Source organism: Nanorana parkeri, unplaced genomic scaffold (genome assembly GCF_000935625.1).
Source record: "Nanorana parkeri isolate BGI_ZX_2015 unplaced genomic scaffold, ASM93562v1 scaffold374, whole genome shotgun sequence".
NCBI lineage: Eukaryota > Metazoa > Chordata > Amphibia > Anura > Dicroglossidae > Nanorana > Nanorana parkeri.
Genome location: NW_017306642.1, coordinates 1,108,506 through 1,125,577, shown reverse-complemented (window position 1 = coordinate 1,125,577; position 17,072 = coordinate 1,108,506). Strand labels below are relative to the sequence as shown.

The following is a 17,072-nucleotide window of genomic DNA, read 5'->3' as shown; positions in this document are numbered from 1 at the left end:
CCGGGCATCGAGAGTTATGAATTCCACACCACTGCTGCCCCAAGGCCGGGCCTTGGTTAGCCTTGTGGGAAATCCGGCCCTGGTGGTGACGTATGTTCCCAGGTGTTCGCGGGCATTTGTTTCCCGCACTCGTCCCCATTGATTTCAATGGGTCCCTGGATACATGCTAAATAGTACACGTCACAAATTTTGCAACATGCAATCTGCGTTTTTCCTGCGCATGCTCAAGCGCATGAACGCCTTGGAAAAATAGGATTTTTGTACTCACCGTAAAATCCTTTTCTCTCCGTTCATTGAAGCACACAGGGTCCCCTGTCATGTGCACCCCGGGGAGTGAAGTCGCAGCCGACCCGCCGAGGTAGAGCCTGCATGCGCTCGATGGCCACCCAGGGGAGACTACCAGGATCCATCACCATCCAGCACGTCGCCCTGGTGACACTTGCTAGCAGATCACAAAAAAACGGAAGAAGGAAAAGAAAATTTCCAGAGAGAAATTTTTTTAGCTCCTTACTCCTGACGCTAGGCAAAAAACTGGAGACTTGTCAGCAGGTGGGGGGTTGGGCCACCAGCGGGGGCCGCCCCTAGGCTGTCTAAGTCTTTTTTTGTTATATGCCTAGCGTCCTACTCCTGCAGGTGGCGATATACCTACCTTTCAGGATCTCCGATCTGTTGCCCTGTGTCCTTCAATGAACGGGAGAGAAAAATTGTTTACTTGGCCGCGTTTGGGGTGCCAGTAACTAGTAATGGCACCGTAAGTGTGTTTCACATATGTGCACAATTCGTGAACATGCTTCAAATCGCACACTTTTGTGCACATTTGATCCGTGTTCACGAGACACCCATGTGTGAACAGGGACTTAGTGAGAGGAGAAGCAATGCTTTATAGCCCTGATAGCGACTTCTATTGGAGAAAGCATTTAGCTAGTCTGTGATTTCATCTTCTGAGAATGGCCAGTCTGCGAACGTCTGAAAATGTGTAGAGAAGTGTACACATGATTGCTGAATGAGCCAGATAAAATTTACCAGACATATCAATAGTATAAAGGTGGCCATAAGCTGGGAGCTTTTTGAATGAACGGTCACCAGAACACACAATAATACCATCAGAAACTTGACAAATGTGCAAAATTTCTTTTGAATTTTTCATTTGATTTTGGAATGAATGAAGTTTCCTGAACAAAACCACATTTAGGCTCCGTCTACATGTAGGCGTTGTGTCGTGCTTAACTATGCGCACTGAAACACGCAAGACAAGGAATCTCATTTATTTCTATAGCCCCTTTGACACCTGAGTGTAGCGTCGTGCGTAGAAAAAGACCTGTCGCTCAGAAAATTACTTGAGCTTCTTCTTGGCAAACTACATTGCGTTTTGTTCCCATAGACTCAATAGGAAATGCGCAAAAAAATTACCCATACACATCTGTATCCCAATCTGCTTGCAAAAGCGCACGCATAAAATGTGCAAAGAAATGCTGCAAAAACGCTGTCTTCTAGGTGTGTATGCAGCCTCACTGTTAGAATTTAGTTAGTTTGAGAAAAAAATGTCATCCTGCTCCTTTGATTTATTTCTTTCTCAGTACGGTTGAAAACAATCGTCGATTCTACGCCATTAAAAATCAGAAAATCGAGTAAAGGTCCCGAAAACAAATTTTTCAAGCAAAACTCTATCGTTCTATGGCCAGCTTTAGATCAACATGATGAACACAACCCAACCTGTAATCTTAGAAGCTGAACATCCTCCTGGCACTCTTTTTCTTCCCAGTGATTCTGCAAATATTCTTTAACATTGTCTTCAATGTAAGGGAACAAAATTTCCTGTGGGACAAAACAACATATTACTTAAGATCTGCATGTATTGAAAAAACAAAACAAAACACACCAAAACAGAAACACGTAAGACAAACCACCTATTCTACCCATCTTTTAAACTCTACAGAGAATGTTGTTTTTTTGGGGATGTTTGTGTCCCCATAAGGAAGAATTCCTCTCGCTTTCTGTTGACACATCATATCATACAGGGTGTCACTGGGAGAAGAAATAATGAAAAATCTTCCCAGTGGTGACATGGACAGCAATATAAACCTGACGTGTTATTTATTGCTGACTGCAGTGGAGAAATTTCTTATCAATTTCCAGTTACGGGAGATCGGAAGTATGGGAAATCTTCCCAAAATGGACACAAACAGCAACAAAAACCTAGCAGAGATTTTAACCCTCCTGTACTCTGTCTACTCAGAAGTTAAATCTTAAAAATGCATTCAAGTACCTTAACCATTAATAAAATGCATCTTATTAGTGTATCACTCGGCTGTAGATCTTCAAATCATCTCTGAATTGGTGCCGATACTGTCCTTCCTCTGGAGAGTGTTCCCCATGGTCCCTGTGTGTGCTGTAAAGTAGCCATCACACCAATTTTACTCTTGTGATAGATTCTAACTTCAATACAAATTAGGTAAGTAAACATGAGATTGTAGTCCATCACAGGAGTAAGCTTGGAGTGATGGCTACTTTACAACACACACAGGGACCATGGGGAACAAAAGTAGCCACCCTCCAGAAGGAAGGACAGTGTCGGCACCAATTCAGAGATGATTTGAAGATCTACAGCCGAGTGATACACTAATAAGATGCATTTTATTAATGGTTAAGGTACTTGAATGCATTTTTAAGATTTAACTTCTGAGTTTAGTGTCACTTTAAAAACATTGTCCTTGACATATTATTACCGCAATATTAACTGTTTCTATGTAAAATTTAGCATTACAGTTAATTCATTTTCAAAACCGTTACACTTTTCTATAGGTGAATCTAATTTTTAATCTGAGGTTCATATTATCATTTTTGTGTCAGCTTCTAGTGGGCTGTGCCAGAAGGCCTCGGTTTTCTTTGTTTAAATACAATGGCCCGGACCAGGGAATGCGAAAAAAGCCCAAGGGATTCTTTACCTTCAATAGCTGATGATACTCCTAAACATTCTTAAACCCTATTATTTTACAAGGTGTGCATACTAATTTAAAAGCCTTGCGGGAAATCATACCATAGGCTAATCTTAGTTTACCTTGAACACAAAGCAAACAACGTTTTCTATGTTTGTATATTCAACTGTAAATGTATAATTAACCAATACTAGGGGGGATCAAATCATACATTTTAGCTTGGTATGTTTATATTGGATGTAAAATTGGTGCTTTGTTACTGACATCTTATATACATGTTGCATTAATAACAATCTGGTGTATGATCTTAGGCTTGCTTTTTTTTTGTCCTATATAGCAGTTCCTCAGTTAAATTGCATGAGGTGAAGAGGTTATATACTGATCACTTGGAACATTGTGAATACAATTACATCCCATTGTGAGTAGAAGTAATTTACATGTGACAGATGGTGGTTGTGTCTTCTTGCTCATACACTTCCCCCCTTTGTTACCATTTTGTAACAAAAAAAAGCTGCATTTCAATAAAAAGAATACAGTAACTCATGCTGAGCTTAAAAACATACTGGGATCAAATGACATTACTCCTTCCATCCAACACCTACAATTCCATCAGGTGTGGACCGCACCTGACTGTTTATAATGACCACAACACACATGTTCTTAAGATATATCCCATAAAGGAAAACAGCTACCCCAGCCGCCAGGTTTAGCCAAAATGTTCAGCCTATACTGTTGTGTAAAGGTGCCCATACACCTTACCAATATCAGATGATTTTCGTATGCAATCGCGTTTTCGTCTGATATTCGTAAGGTTGATGGGCAGTGTACAACCGCAAATACTGTACAATCGATCGGCTTTTGACCAACCAGCAGGTTAGAAAACTTTGGTCGATCGTATGATTTTCGCAAAGGTTGGTGGCATTTCCGTACATCAAAATTCGTACGATTTATACTGTTCATGCGCAAACGAAAATACGAGCGGTCGATTACCGCAATTCGTCCAGGTGTTTTTTTAATTACTGCTGATTGAACCTTGCGATAATCAGGGCAGGATGGGGCCGCCGTACGAAAATCGTACGACGGTTTGATCATCAGACAAAAAGTTTTGTCCAATGATCGCAAGGTGTATGGGCAGCTTTAGGCTGGCCATATATTAGTCAAAGTCCTAGTGACTTGGCTGAATAACAAAGAACACTTAAGGTGCCCATACACTGTACGATTATCGTACGAGAATCGCGGGAAATCCCGCGATCGTACGATAATCGCAAAGTGAATGGAAGGCGTGTAGCCCGCCCCTCATTGCTGTCATCGCAAGCACGATCTGCCTGTCCAAGATGGGCCGATCGTACAAGCTTTTAATAAGCTTACGACCATCGCAAGACAAAAGTCTTGCGATGGTCGTATGGGCACCTTTACAGACAGGGAGTTCTGACTTTGCTGATCTGCATACATGTTTTGCCTGCAGATCAGCTTCAACAATAACCTATATTGTGGAAAGACAGAGAAGCGATTGCTGGCCTGTCTCCTCTCATGAGTTCTGATTCTAGGCCTGTGACTCGAAAGGAGTGGAGGCAATTATAGCCAAGCAGCCAGTATTTTCAGAAGGAGGACAGCAATGGCAGCCTACGTTCCTTTCTCACTACAGGCTTACTTTAGGGCCCATTCAGATTGCAGTGCACTAAGGACTGTGCATTCCCCATTCACACTTGGGTATTCTATGAACACACAAAAAGGCACATTTTGAATTTTGATGCGAAACGTGCTTGCTGTGCCATTACTAGGTAATGGCACCCCAATCGCAGCCCGGAAAATGTGCGTTTTCCCCTACCCCAATGCTTAAACACGTTAAAACGTGAACGAATGCAGAGGAAAGAAACACAAAATACATGCTGCAGATTCTGCTGCATCCACTACATTCCCACGAAATGAGGATGTGCAGCAAATGTGGGAACAAAATGCACACAAACAGGCGTGAACATGATGCGCGTTCCGGGTACGCCTAGGTGTGAATGGGGACTTAAGGCAGTAAATTCATTTGAATGAGCTGCCAACACATCAAAATCAGACATGCACCATTCTTGACACAATGCAACACAATGCATTGTATCTGCATTTCTGTGCATTGTGGAGGGCTGCAACATGGGGGCTTTGTATTTGTGTTCAAAATGAATAGCTAAGCAACACGTGCATTGTGTTAACACGCATTAAGGCTTTATTCACACTTGCCACTCACGTTTCTACATGCAGAGGAAAATCTGTCAGGCTAGATGCTTTGAATGGCAAAGGTTTCACCTTTTTGATAAAGTCTTTACGACGAAACGCGTAAAAGGAGTGTGCTGTTTCCCCGCTGCCACCCTGGAGAGAGTTATATATAAGTTGCTTATGTTGTTGTACCTATGGAAGTCTGTAAGTACAATCATTTTTAACTACTTGGCAAATAAAGCAATTTACATCTGCACTTAGATCCTGTCTTCTCTCCTTTGGTCGGTCCCCCCCTTGGTTTTCTGGCTGATCCCTCCGGAGTGCTCTCCAGCCTTGGAGGTTGTCTAATTATCGCCGATGAGAGGAAGTATAGCTTGACGGCAGGAGAGGATAGAGAAACTTACAGAGAAGTCGGTCCCCCCCTCGGCTTTCTGGCTGATCCCTCCGGAGTGCTCTCCAACCTTGGAGGTCGTCTAACTATCGCCGACGAGAGGAAGGGTAGCTTGACGGCAGGAGAGGACAGAGACAATAACAGAGAAGGTTTTCTCCTTTTTTTTTCCTTTTTTTTATTTGCGGACGTATCAATAGAATTATTAACAAAAGACATTGGATTCCTAATACCATTTGGTAGAAATTTGACTATTGGTGTTACAACCCTCGTGGACACACTTTTACATTTTTTCTATATATATATTTTTTTCACCTGTATTTATTCACCTTATACCAGTAGATGTGGTTTTATTTTAAAACTTGCTAGATTTTTTAAATTACTGTTTTCTAGCCCAATATTGTGAGTGTCAGAGTGACCCATCTTTACAATTAATTTATTATTCACAACTGTACTTTCACTTTATGGCACATATATGACTAATTTATTTACATATTTGGTTCACATCTATCTAGTATTTATATTTGTATTTATATGACACGTATATTTATTATTAATATATATGCACATACGCACTTTTGGATTGCATATAGTTGCAAGTAGGAGTCGTCCACTTGTACTGTTTTTAGTTTGTGGTATCACAAGCATCACATAATTTAAGGATTAAACATAGCACACATCACAAAACCAAGCGCAGCACACCGGTTTATTTATAAAGGTTTAAGTGCATTTACATGAGGTTTGCTGTGTTACAAGTTCAAATTGATTCCTAGATGCACCTGACTGCACCTGAATACATGCATTGGAAATCATTAGATGCAAATATATGTGTTTAGAAAAGCTTTTTAACAGCATCTAATCGCACATAGTGTAAATGTAGCCTTATCCACACATTCTACCACAATGTATAGGTGCAAATGGGTCCAAAAGGTGTCATTCGCAGAGGTATATGCATCTCTCCACTGCAGTACTGCGGGGGGAAAACTCATTTTACCAATGTAATGTAAGAAGAAAAAATAAAAGGTCCTGCTTTATTCTTGCAGCATCTGTGCATGTTTTCAAGTCACCATAAACAAAAGGACATTTGCATATTAGCTAAGTCTTTTCCAGCCTTGATTGTGGCTCTGGGCTCCAGGATGTTAATCCCACCAGGGATACTGTTAGCATGGGGTGTTTGCGCTCACAATATTTGTGTGGGATTCTTCTTAATGCTCTAGTTTCTACCCACAATCCAACACTCATACAAGTATGTTAACTGGTTTCTTTTGTTTACTTTCATTATGTGACATTTACTCAGGAAACCATGTGAAAGTCGTACAAAATGCTCCTGTGTCTGTATCCCTCCTCTTATATAGTGTCTGGGTACTTGTTTTGTCTGCATTCCCTAATTTGCTCCCATTGTATTACAGAATGTAAGGTACTGTTAAATGTTGGCACACTATCAAAGATCTTAATAGCACACACACTTAAAGGAGAACTATGGGGTGAGTGAATTACACCCCCCCCCCCACACCACACATACGTAGTGGGACGACGTGTGACATTGAAACTCTTACACGCCGGCTCTATTAAAAGGAGAACTATGAGATGAGTGATTTCCACTCACCTCATAGTTCTAGCCGACCTGTGACAATGAGCCTGTCACAGGTCGGCTCAGTAGATCGGGAGGTGAGCGAACACATACCAGGTTCGCTCACCTCTCGGTCCTGTCACGGCTCTCTGCCGTGACAGGGGGAGGGCTGGATTCCCCGCTCCGATCTTCCAGCCCTGACTGATGACAGGGGGAGGGCTGGATTCCCCGCTCCGATCTGCCAGCCCTGACTGACGGAACGGACGGGGGAGGGGTACAGCTGGCTCTGCCTCTAGATAGGCAAAGCCAGCTGTCACCCACGCAGCTGGGCAGATCCCGTCATCTACGTCAGGATCCGGTCCGTCTGCGGCGTCTCAGTATACCGCGAGCTGTAGCTTGCGGTATACTGAGCTTAGGGTAACAGGAGGATGCTAGTTTGTGTCCTCCCGTTACCCTTAGGATAACTATGGGGGAAAACACTGACCCCATAGTTCTCCTTTAATCGGGAAGTGATTGAAAACATACCACTCACTTCCTGATCATCTACCTGCAGAGGATCCCTCCCCTTTCCGATCCTCAATAGCTGACTGGAGGAACTGATGGGGGAGGTAGCAGGCATAGCTGGCTGTGCCTCTAAATACGCAGGGCCCGCTGCCAATCAGCCAGTAGGGTGGATCTCGACAGTATTGTCAGGATCCGTCCTGGATGTGGCGCGGTGCTGCGATATCAGCATATAGCAGGCAATAGCCTACTATATACTGAGTTTTGGGTCACGGGAGGAGGTTTGTAAATGTCCTCCTGTGACCCTAAAAAGAACTATGGGGAAAAAGGTTACCCCATAGTTCTCTTTTAAGATTCAATTCACAAAGCTTTGACACCCAATTGTACTCTCAGTTTACATCAGCTAAATACATTCCAGGGACATCGACACAAAAGGTGTACAAATGTGACAGTTCATTTTGTTTAGAATTCATCCACATCCTGAGTAGAAAAGCCAACTGCCTACCAATATGCTGCAGAGACCCTTGCTTTCTGTATGAATCCCCCTGCAGAGGTCACAAATCTCCATCACAGACAGTGATGTGGACACCTGAAGGACCTTGTGTTATGTAAAGAGAAGAGGAAAGAAGACTTGGGAAGCGAGTGACATAAGTAAAAAAGCCATTTCAATGTTGCTTTTCATGCCAGCGATCAGTTATAGTGGTGTGAGGGAGGGATAAGGTGGAGTTCATGTTTTGCACAAAGTTGGGATTTGAAGAGGAACTTTAAAAAAAAATCATTCATAATTACTACTTACCTTTAAAGCAGAACTCCGGGTAAAAATGGTATTAACCCCTGCAGTCGGGCTACCCCCGCACTGCAAGGTTTAAGTGGTGATTTTTGCTTAGGGTTAAAAATAGAAAAGCTGTACTCACCTGATCCTCAGAGCCAGCTTGTTCTTAAACTGGTCCCTGGAGCCTCGCTCCCCCTCCGCTGCAGTGGTCTAAGGTTCCTGAGTCATCACGTTCTATAACAGTTTATACACTGTGAGGACCGAGAGATATACCATCGCTGCAGCTGAGGAGGAAACAGACTGGAGGGAGCACTGCCACGGGATCGGGTGAGTATAACTTTGTTATTTTTGACCCCACTGCAAGGGTTAATAACATTTTTACCTGGCGTTAATGCTTGTTTATTCACAAGCTTAGCAAATACTCTGCTCATGCTGGGAGCAAACATGACAACAATAAGAAAAGGTACCTAAAAACTATTTTTCTAAAAGGTCTAGATTGTGGAGGATCTTTGTGATTGTCCACTTTAAGCATTGCTGATTGCAGAGCTATAGATCAGTAACAGCAGGGGACAGGCTTTTCTACTCAGGATGTGGCTGCTTTCTAACGAAATCAAACTATTAGACCTTATTCACACTTTGATATTAGGTCTGCCAGCTAATTACAGCTGGAATGGCAGGAAGTTGTGGAGAGCTGTGACAGCTCAGCCTGTACAAAGCACATCCACCGGTTACCTGGACCTAGGGACAGATGACCAGCTCTGGACACAATCTGTCTGCATCCAGGGTCGGACATCTGTCCCTAGCCGCAGGTAACCACTGGATATTTGGACACTTGCAAATCCTGACAGACAGCATTGCCTGCTATCAGCCTGCCATTGCCTTGTACAGGCACAGCGGCCGCAGCTTTTCACAACCAACTGCCATTCCAGATGCAAAAATCTGCAGATTCTTGCTGCAGGAATCAACTGCCAGACGTAATTTATTGTCAGCTCTGAAAAGCAGGGCCAGCCTAATTATCTTGTATAATAACTGTACTGTTTGCCTTTAGTTTGCAGTGCAATTTGTTGATGCTATAGAAATCCTAATAACAATACATGTGAATGAGGTCTCGTTCACATCTGTGCCTTAGAGCAACGTGCGCCTAGATGTGTGTTGATGCGGAAACTTAAATACTTTTCACTTTGCAAGACGTGTTGCGGTGCCATTCATTGTTGATGTGCTTTCATATGTGTGTGAAATTGCACCGAAACACATGGTAGCAAAGTACCTTGAGGGGAATTTATCAGAACTGGAGCAGACAAAATCCAGAGCAGCTGTGCATTACAACCAATCACACTATCTCTTCAGTTAAGATTTGGAAATGAAAGAGAAATGCTTATTGGTTGCCATGCATGGCTGCTCCAGATTTTGATAAATTCCCCTCGTGTTTTGGTGCAGCGCATTTTGGAAAAGGTGCAGCGACTTCTTTGCTGCTATTGTCCTGCATAGGGCAGCCTCTTCAAATGAAATTCAACTGAATGAGTTGCCCTATACATGACCGCAGCACACCATTTGACCTTGTTCACAGGATGGCATTCCATAAAACCAGGCAGTCGATTTTACAGCCCCCTGGTCGTCTGCTGCAATGTCAGCACTGCAGCTGAACAGTGCTGTATACATGGTCGTGGCTGCGATGCTTTGCAGCAAAAAATATACAGCATGTCCTGTGCGGCAGGCAGTGCCACTTGTCAAACGCATGAAATAAGACCGGGCCAAACGGTGCACACGGTATTGCTATAGAAAATGTCCATTGGTATTGAAAAAAATTATTTGCGTTGAGCACGTGGCAGTATCGCATCCTGAATGCCAAGTGGCCGCTGCTCAAACCCCCCTCTGACAAGCCATCCACTTTGGATTTCTTTTCAGAGAGCGGTAGAAGCTGCCACTTGTGTGAACTCAGCCTTTGTTTGATAATGTAGCTGATTTAAAGTGACACTAAACTGAGGTGAGTGATTTCCACTCAACCTCATAGTTCAAGCCGACCTGTGACAATGAAACTGTCACACGTCGGCTCTATAGATCGGGAGGTGAGCGAACACATACCATCAATCCGCTCACATATCTGCAGAGAGTGGTGACTGTCACCGCTCCTCGCAGGGATTTTCCCCCTCCCCTCTGATCCTCCAGCGCTGACTGGAGCAAAGGACAAGTGACGGGGTGGGCAGAGACAGCTGTCACTCGTGCAGCTGGGTGGATCTCGACAGCATTGTCTGGATCCGTACCGACTGCGGCACTCTCAGTATACCGCGAGCTGGTGCTCGCGATATACTGAGCTTTGGGTCACGGGGGGACGCTAGTATATGTCCTTCTGTGACCCCTTAGAGAACTATGGGGGAAAACACTTACCCCCTAGTTCTCTTTTAAATCTTAAAAATGCATTCAAGTACCTTAACTATTTTCAAAAACATATTTTGTGTATCACTCAGCTGTAGATCCTCCAATCATCTCTAAATTGGTGCTGACACTGTCCTTCCTCCTGGAGGGTGGCTACTTTTATTCTCCATGGTCTCTGTGTGTGCTGTAAACTAACCACTGCCTCAAGATCACTCCTGTTATGGACTACAATCTCAATACAAACTAGTAAACTAAACATGAGATTGTAGTCCATCCTGGGAGGGAGCTTTGAGTGGTGGCTACTTTACAACACACACAGGGGCCATGGGGAAGAAAAGTAGCCACCCTTCAGAAGGAAGGACAGTGTCAGCATGAATTCAGATGATTTGAGGATCTACAGCCCAAATGATACACAAATAAGATACCTTTTTATTAATAGTTAAGGTGCTTGAATGTATTTTTAAGATTTAACTCCTGAGTTTAGTGTCACTTTAAAAACATTGTCCTTGACATATTACCTATAAAACTGTTTCTATGTAAAATTTAGCATTACAGTTAATTCATTTTCAAAACCGTTACACTTTTCTATAGGTGAATCTAATTTTTAATCTGAGGTTCATATTATCATTTTTGTTAACAGGTTACGTGAATGTATTTTTAAGTTTTAACTCCTAAGTTCAGTATCATTTTAAACTGAAAGGTCAGTTAGGCTTTAAACCAGGAATATTTTTTGTTTTGTTTCACAACCATGTAACGGTCACTAGCAAATCTCACTGGCGTCTGAACATCTTTGTTCTAAGAAAACTGATTTTTGAGGAGTTCGCTTAGTAAACCGATCCTCCAGGATTAGCAAACAAAAGCAGCAACGGGCCCCATATGAGTGGCCCTGGTAACATCCCTTACCTTCACAAAGGTAATGGGGGTGGTGGTACCCTCGATATCTAGGAGGACAGTGGTGACACCCGCTGGCATGGTAAGTGACGCCATGCTTCCTCTAGCAGTGCGTGCGGCAGAGCAGGGCGGAAGCTGCAGTGTGGAGAAGGAGGAGTGAGCTCCCACTGAGCCTCCACATCTATCACTGCTAATATGGCGGAGCCGGTGATCGATCAAAACTACGAACTTATCGAGTTGTGGGACCGCATTACTTCCGGTTTCCTCACAACTACGAGGTTTTTAGACAAAACATGTTGTGCACGAGCGCCATCCACGGCATTGCCCTATAGACATAGACCACAGCAATAAAGTAATAAAATGATGTAGGATGACACTAAGCCAGCGCGTTCTTTATCTCAGGTGCCCCACTCAAGCGGCGGCCATATTGAGTGGGGCACCGGAGATAAAGAACGTGCTGGCTTACTGTCATCCTACATCATTTTATTACTTTATTGCTGCGGTCTATGTCTATAGGGCAATGCCGTGGATGGCGCTCGTGCACAACATGTTTTGTGATCAAACATCGTAGTTCTGAGGAAACCGGAAGTCATGCGGTCCCACAACTCGATAAGTTCGCACTTTCGACACATCACCGGCGTGGTTTCCCACCAATTCACAGAAGACTCGTGTGTTTAGTTTATCTCTAGAAGCAGCGTCTCACATAACTCGGTCATGCTTGCGTATATTTAGCACGCCATATTGGAGGACCCTGCATGCGTTTTACAAATACTACTCCAGCACGGCAAAGCCACCTTCACACAACCATTTCCTCTGCACACGGCTTCCGCGCCTTCTCTTAACATTGAGCGTTCCCCCTTTGTCTACCCAGTGAAACCCCACCCAGCCTCCTGGACTTCCGGCCTTTGCACCCTCCCCCCGGGCGCTTCCAGCCAATAGAAGAAGAGCGCTCTCAGGTGACGTGAGAGGACCGGCGGCTCACCATTGGCTCCCGCGGCTGATATATAAGCAGAGGGCGGGCAGCGGGAGGATCTTTTCCGCTGTTGTCTGCGGTAGGGATAGTTCAGGTCTGTTCCTTGAACGGTCTTTATAGCGTACCATCGCTGCCGGTGAAATCATGAGCGGATACGGGACTATGGACGAATACTCAGAAGGCGCTAAGATCAACGCCAGCAAAAACCAACAAGATGATGGGTGAGTGTGGGGAGCGATACTGTAATTACGCTGTTTTGGGGCGCTTCAGACGGAGGGTAGTTTAGATAGACCGCGTTATTATTGCTCTCCGTGGCGTCTGTACTGACGCTTCTGTGTTTAACGGCGCTGGTGCCATTTGCGTTTGCTCGGTATAGCATGTCGTCAGCGGTAGCCAATAAGAAGAAAATGGGTGGAGCTACGATATGCTCGCTCCTGGTTGGCTTGTTGTATGGCGTCATCGTGCTTGCTTTCCTTTTGTAATTAAACCGAGGCAATGCTGCCGATCGCTGCTCAATAGAAATGGTTTGATTTATACTGACTAGCTGCTGAGCTGACCACTAACGTTACAATCTCCTTTCAACCTACCGGCAAGTTGATTGTACATGGGCTTTATAGTTAAATTGTACTGTGTATGGGGGGGGGCATATTTGGTCCTCCGGCTATGCTGTAACTACAAATCCCATCATGCTTCTGTCTCTGGGAGTCATGCCTGTAACTGGTCTTGCAATGCTTCATGAGACTTGTAGTTCCACAACTGGAGTCAGTTGCCCAACCTTGGTGTATGGTGACCCTTGCTGTGCCATTATACTTGCAGTTGTAAAGTCCTAGTTTGAGCTTATGTCAATGTCTTAAGTATTCATTCTTAATGTGGTCTGCTTTGTTTACAAGGCCCCTTCCCCATGACCAGTGGTTTTCAAATGCAATTTGTAAACAGACTTCCCGGGGTGGGCGGGGGAATGTATGGGCCTTAGCCGGCCAATAGAATTCCTTTGTTCAGCTTACGGGCTGGACAAAAGAATTCTAACAGGTTCCACCATCTGTTCAAGTCCCACCCCTGCTCTGCCGGATCCCGCTGCTTTCAAAGTACATAACAGTGGCTAAAGCACATTGGCTGCAGTCACTGTTCGACTGACCATTTTTCGTAGTCTCAAACAATTTACTCGAGCCAGAAGGGCTACCCTGATAGTTTTGGCTGGCTCATAGGAAATTGGATGATTTTTTTTTAAATGTATGGACAGGTTTACTCGGGCACTCTTTCAACTCCACAGGTTTGCTTTGCCCTTCTTCCACAGAGCTGGCATCTTGAGATGACAGAACAGCAGCATCCCCCTCGAATGAACTGTAGGCTGCCTCCTCACACAGCACTTCCTTTTATTAAGGTTTCTTTCTTTTGTTACAATGCTCTCCCCTAGCTATTGTCTCGTGCCCGCTGCCCTCATTGAGTGACACCTATGAAAGCTAAAAAAAAAGCTTAATGTTTATAAATATGCATACCGAACCTTAATTCGACATGTCCAACAACATAAGCAATACAGGTTTTTGCACAAGTCCTGTCGTGACTGGTTTGTTAAAGGCAATATGGTAATCCGAAGCTTAGAATTTGATGTGAGGCAGAATTACTTGTTTCTAATGCCAGTTTTTTGTTTTTCTCAGGAAAATGTTTATTGGAGGGCTCAGCTGGGACACGAGCAAAAAAGATCTTACAGAATACCTGACAAGATTTGGTGACGTTCTTGACTGCACCATTAAAACCGATCCGGTCACCGGAAGATCACGGGGTTTCGGCTTCGTCCTCTTTAAAGAAGCCATAAGTGTAGACAAAGTAAGTTTGTGGGGTGTAAGCAAGGTATGATGGAAGCAGCTATTTTGTGACTCGAGGGCAGCATACCAGTTCTAAAAAGGGACTTCACTTGCAGTAAGGCAGATGCTTTAAAGCTGAACGGCTGCCTTACCGCAGTCTTGCATAATTGTTTGGGCTCCTCGTCTCACTGCACACTGAGTTTCATGGTGTGCATTGTGGGCTGCAGCAAATACCAGCCCGACTTATTTCTTCTGCCTTGGCCCATCCCCTTTCATTCATTGGGTTTTAGTACTTTCAATCGTGGAAGCTCAGCTTCACATGTGGGAATTACCCGGGGTGGTCTGCATGGAAATGTTGTCTGCCTTGTAGGGCTGCACCAATACTTTTTTTTTTTTTCTGCATAGAGTGCCAATATTTTATATTTTAGTACCTGCTTGTACTTCCACTAGCATGGAGCTGGCTTCCTGGGCAATCAGAAAGTTGGGAGGCATGTCATTACTCAACGCCTGGCTTCTTGAGTGCCCAGGAAGCTGGCTCCATGCTGATTGGCTGGAAAGCCAGCTCCATGTTCCCTTGTGGCACTGCCGGTCAGGGGAAATATTTCTGACCGGAGGTTCCGGTATCGGGGAAGGTATCGGAGCATTTGGGCAAGTAAGAGTACTTGCCCAAATTCTCCACACTGATAATATTATCGGTGATTCCCTACTTCCTAGGAATGCCCACTCCTCCAGACTGACCTCCAACCATCAAGGCATTTTCATATTTGTAAAGCTTCTTCCAAGAGCCAGCCCACTGCTTCAATCAGGGCTGAGGGTTCTTGAGTACTGAGGCAGGGTGCTGTGATGTTTTCAGGAAGCTATGTACTAGGGATGTCCCCATACTTACCCCGGAAAAATATTGGTACTAGATGCTGAAAAAACTGTATAGGTGCATCCCTACTATATACAGAACCTGCTGGCCTCTCCCACCAGCCAGCTGCTGCTTGGATTACATGAAGAATCGTTGAGACCCAGTGATTACATCGTTGGGCCTTAAGGCATGTAATAAAAATTGCAAGGATTTATTAGCATCTTGAGGTAGAAAAGGTGTAACTGGAGGGCAAAAAATGGAGATAAAACTTTAGCTTTAACTTGGATGTAATCTAAAGCTGGATTTCAATTAAGGCTGTAGGCACCACTTGGCTAGGATAACCTCATCCAGTTGGAATATCTGCTTATGGGATTGCTATTTTGTGATTGAGAAGGGGGTGCTAGCTGTGTGTAGGTTTGGATAAGCTGGGGGTGATTTTAAATATAGTTGTACTTGATGTCTGTTTTTATCAGAACCTTCTATGCAGCCTGATTCTGTTACTCTACTTGGAGAATAACCGGTTGATCTGTTTGGTTTTTTCCCTCCAGGTACTTGAGCTGAAGGAACACAAACTTGATGGGAAACTTATTGATCCCAAGAGAGCAAAGGCATTGAAAGGCAAGGAGCCTCCCAAGAAAGTATTTGTCGGTGGCTTAAGCCCCGATACTACAGAGGAACAGATAAAGGACTATTTTGGGGGTTTTGGTGAAGTAAGTAAAACGCTATTGCTCATAACGACTTGTAAAAGGAAGAACATTTATTTAGGGTTTGCAGGTACATTTGTAACTAGGGTAGAGGTAGATGACCTGTTTGTAGCAGGAACCGTCTTTTAGACAACAGTCCTGTAGTACATTTCTGTTTTGTTCTTTACCAGGTCTTGTTGTATAGGCCATCCTATTCTGTACTGCAATATAAGTGTGGTTAGTTGAGCAGGACAAAAGCTATTGACCTGTGTTCGGGAATGGCAGACATCTAAGGCTGGACTGGTCATACATATTTCAAGGTTTCTGTTCCTTTTATGTATGATGCGATCTAGAATTGTAAGTCTGTTTTTTGATAGATTCATACTACAAAAGAGTGCTTGCCTTCTGTCAGGCATGTGGGTACAGTTGTCCTTTTAAAGGACTTGGCAATAATTGGGCATGTTTAACATTGTGCAACAAAGTATTTTCTTAAGCCTGCCAAAGGTTTGGCCTAAATTGCTGAAACTTTTTTGCAGATCGAGAACATAGAACTTCCCATGGACACAAAGACAAATGAAAGGAGAGGATTCTGTTTCATTACCTACACAGATGAGGAACCAGTAAAGAAGTTGTTGGAAAGCAGATACCACCAAATTGGCTCAGGAAAGGTGAGATGACATAACAAGGCCCTCTTTACCATTTCAGCTTTCCAGTTTGTATATTTAGTGACTTTCTTTTCCCTCAGTGTGAAATCAAAGTTGCACAGCCTAAAGAGGTCTACAGACAACAGCAACAGCAGCAACAACAAAAAGGAGGAAGAGGGGGAGGAGGAGGCGGAGCAGGAGCAGTATCAGGACGAGGCGGTGGAAGGGGGAGAGGCAGAGGAGGTATATAAAATATCCTTTTATTTATAAAAACAAATTAAAGCATGAATCCAGCAGAACTTTGTGTTTTTGGATTTTAAAAAAAATTTAATATTTATATACATTTGTTTTCTGTCTGCCAATTTACTTCGCTGTAAAGAATCTCTCAAACCTTGACTAACTATACATTTAGTTGAGTTAGGTTTTTTGTTTTTTTCTTCACACGGTTTCCTTTACTGCATGTGCCTTCCTGTCCCATTATGATTGC

The 17,072-nt window shown here is 43.7% G+C and overlaps 2 protein-coding genes across 3 annotated transcripts in view; one reads left to right on the top strand and one right to left on the bottom strand.

Annotated features, from left to right (window-relative positions):
• The window catches only part of ENOPH1 (enolase-phosphatase 1), a 29,505-nt gene extending 17,701 nt beyond the window's left edge, over window positions 1-11,804 (bottom strand). Inside the window, exons 1-2 of the mRNA XM_018559000.1 lie at window positions 11,646-11,804; window positions 1,714-1,815 (exon numbers count right to left, since the gene is read on the bottom strand). Coding sequence (XP_018414502.1) covers window positions 1,714-1,815; window positions 11,646-11,729 — 186 coding nt within the window. The 5' untranslated portion in view covers window positions 11,730-11,804. The remainder of the gene's footprint in view (window positions 1-1,713; window positions 1,816-11,645) is intronic.
• An 848-nt stretch (window positions 11,805-12,652) lies between these two features.
• Window positions 12,653-17,072, top strand: part of HNRNPDL (heterogeneous nuclear ribonucleoprotein D like) — a 6,652-nt gene continuing 2,232 nt past the window's right edge. Inside the window, exons 1-5 of one of the 2 annotated variants that reach the window (XM_018559006.1) lie at window positions 12,653-12,827; window positions 14,262-14,430; window positions 15,807-15,968; window positions 16,478-16,609; window positions 16,687-16,828. In XM_018559006.1, coding sequence (XP_018414508.1) covers window positions 12,751-12,827; window positions 14,262-14,430; window positions 15,807-15,968; window positions 16,478-16,609; window positions 16,687-16,828 — 682 coding nt within the window. In that variant the 5' untranslated portion in view covers window positions 12,653-12,750. Of the gene's footprint in view, window positions 12,828-14,261; window positions 14,431-15,806; window positions 15,969-16,477; window positions 16,610-16,686; window positions 16,831-17,072 lie in introns of both variants that reach the window. The other variant, XM_018559004.1, reaches the window with a different exon arrangement.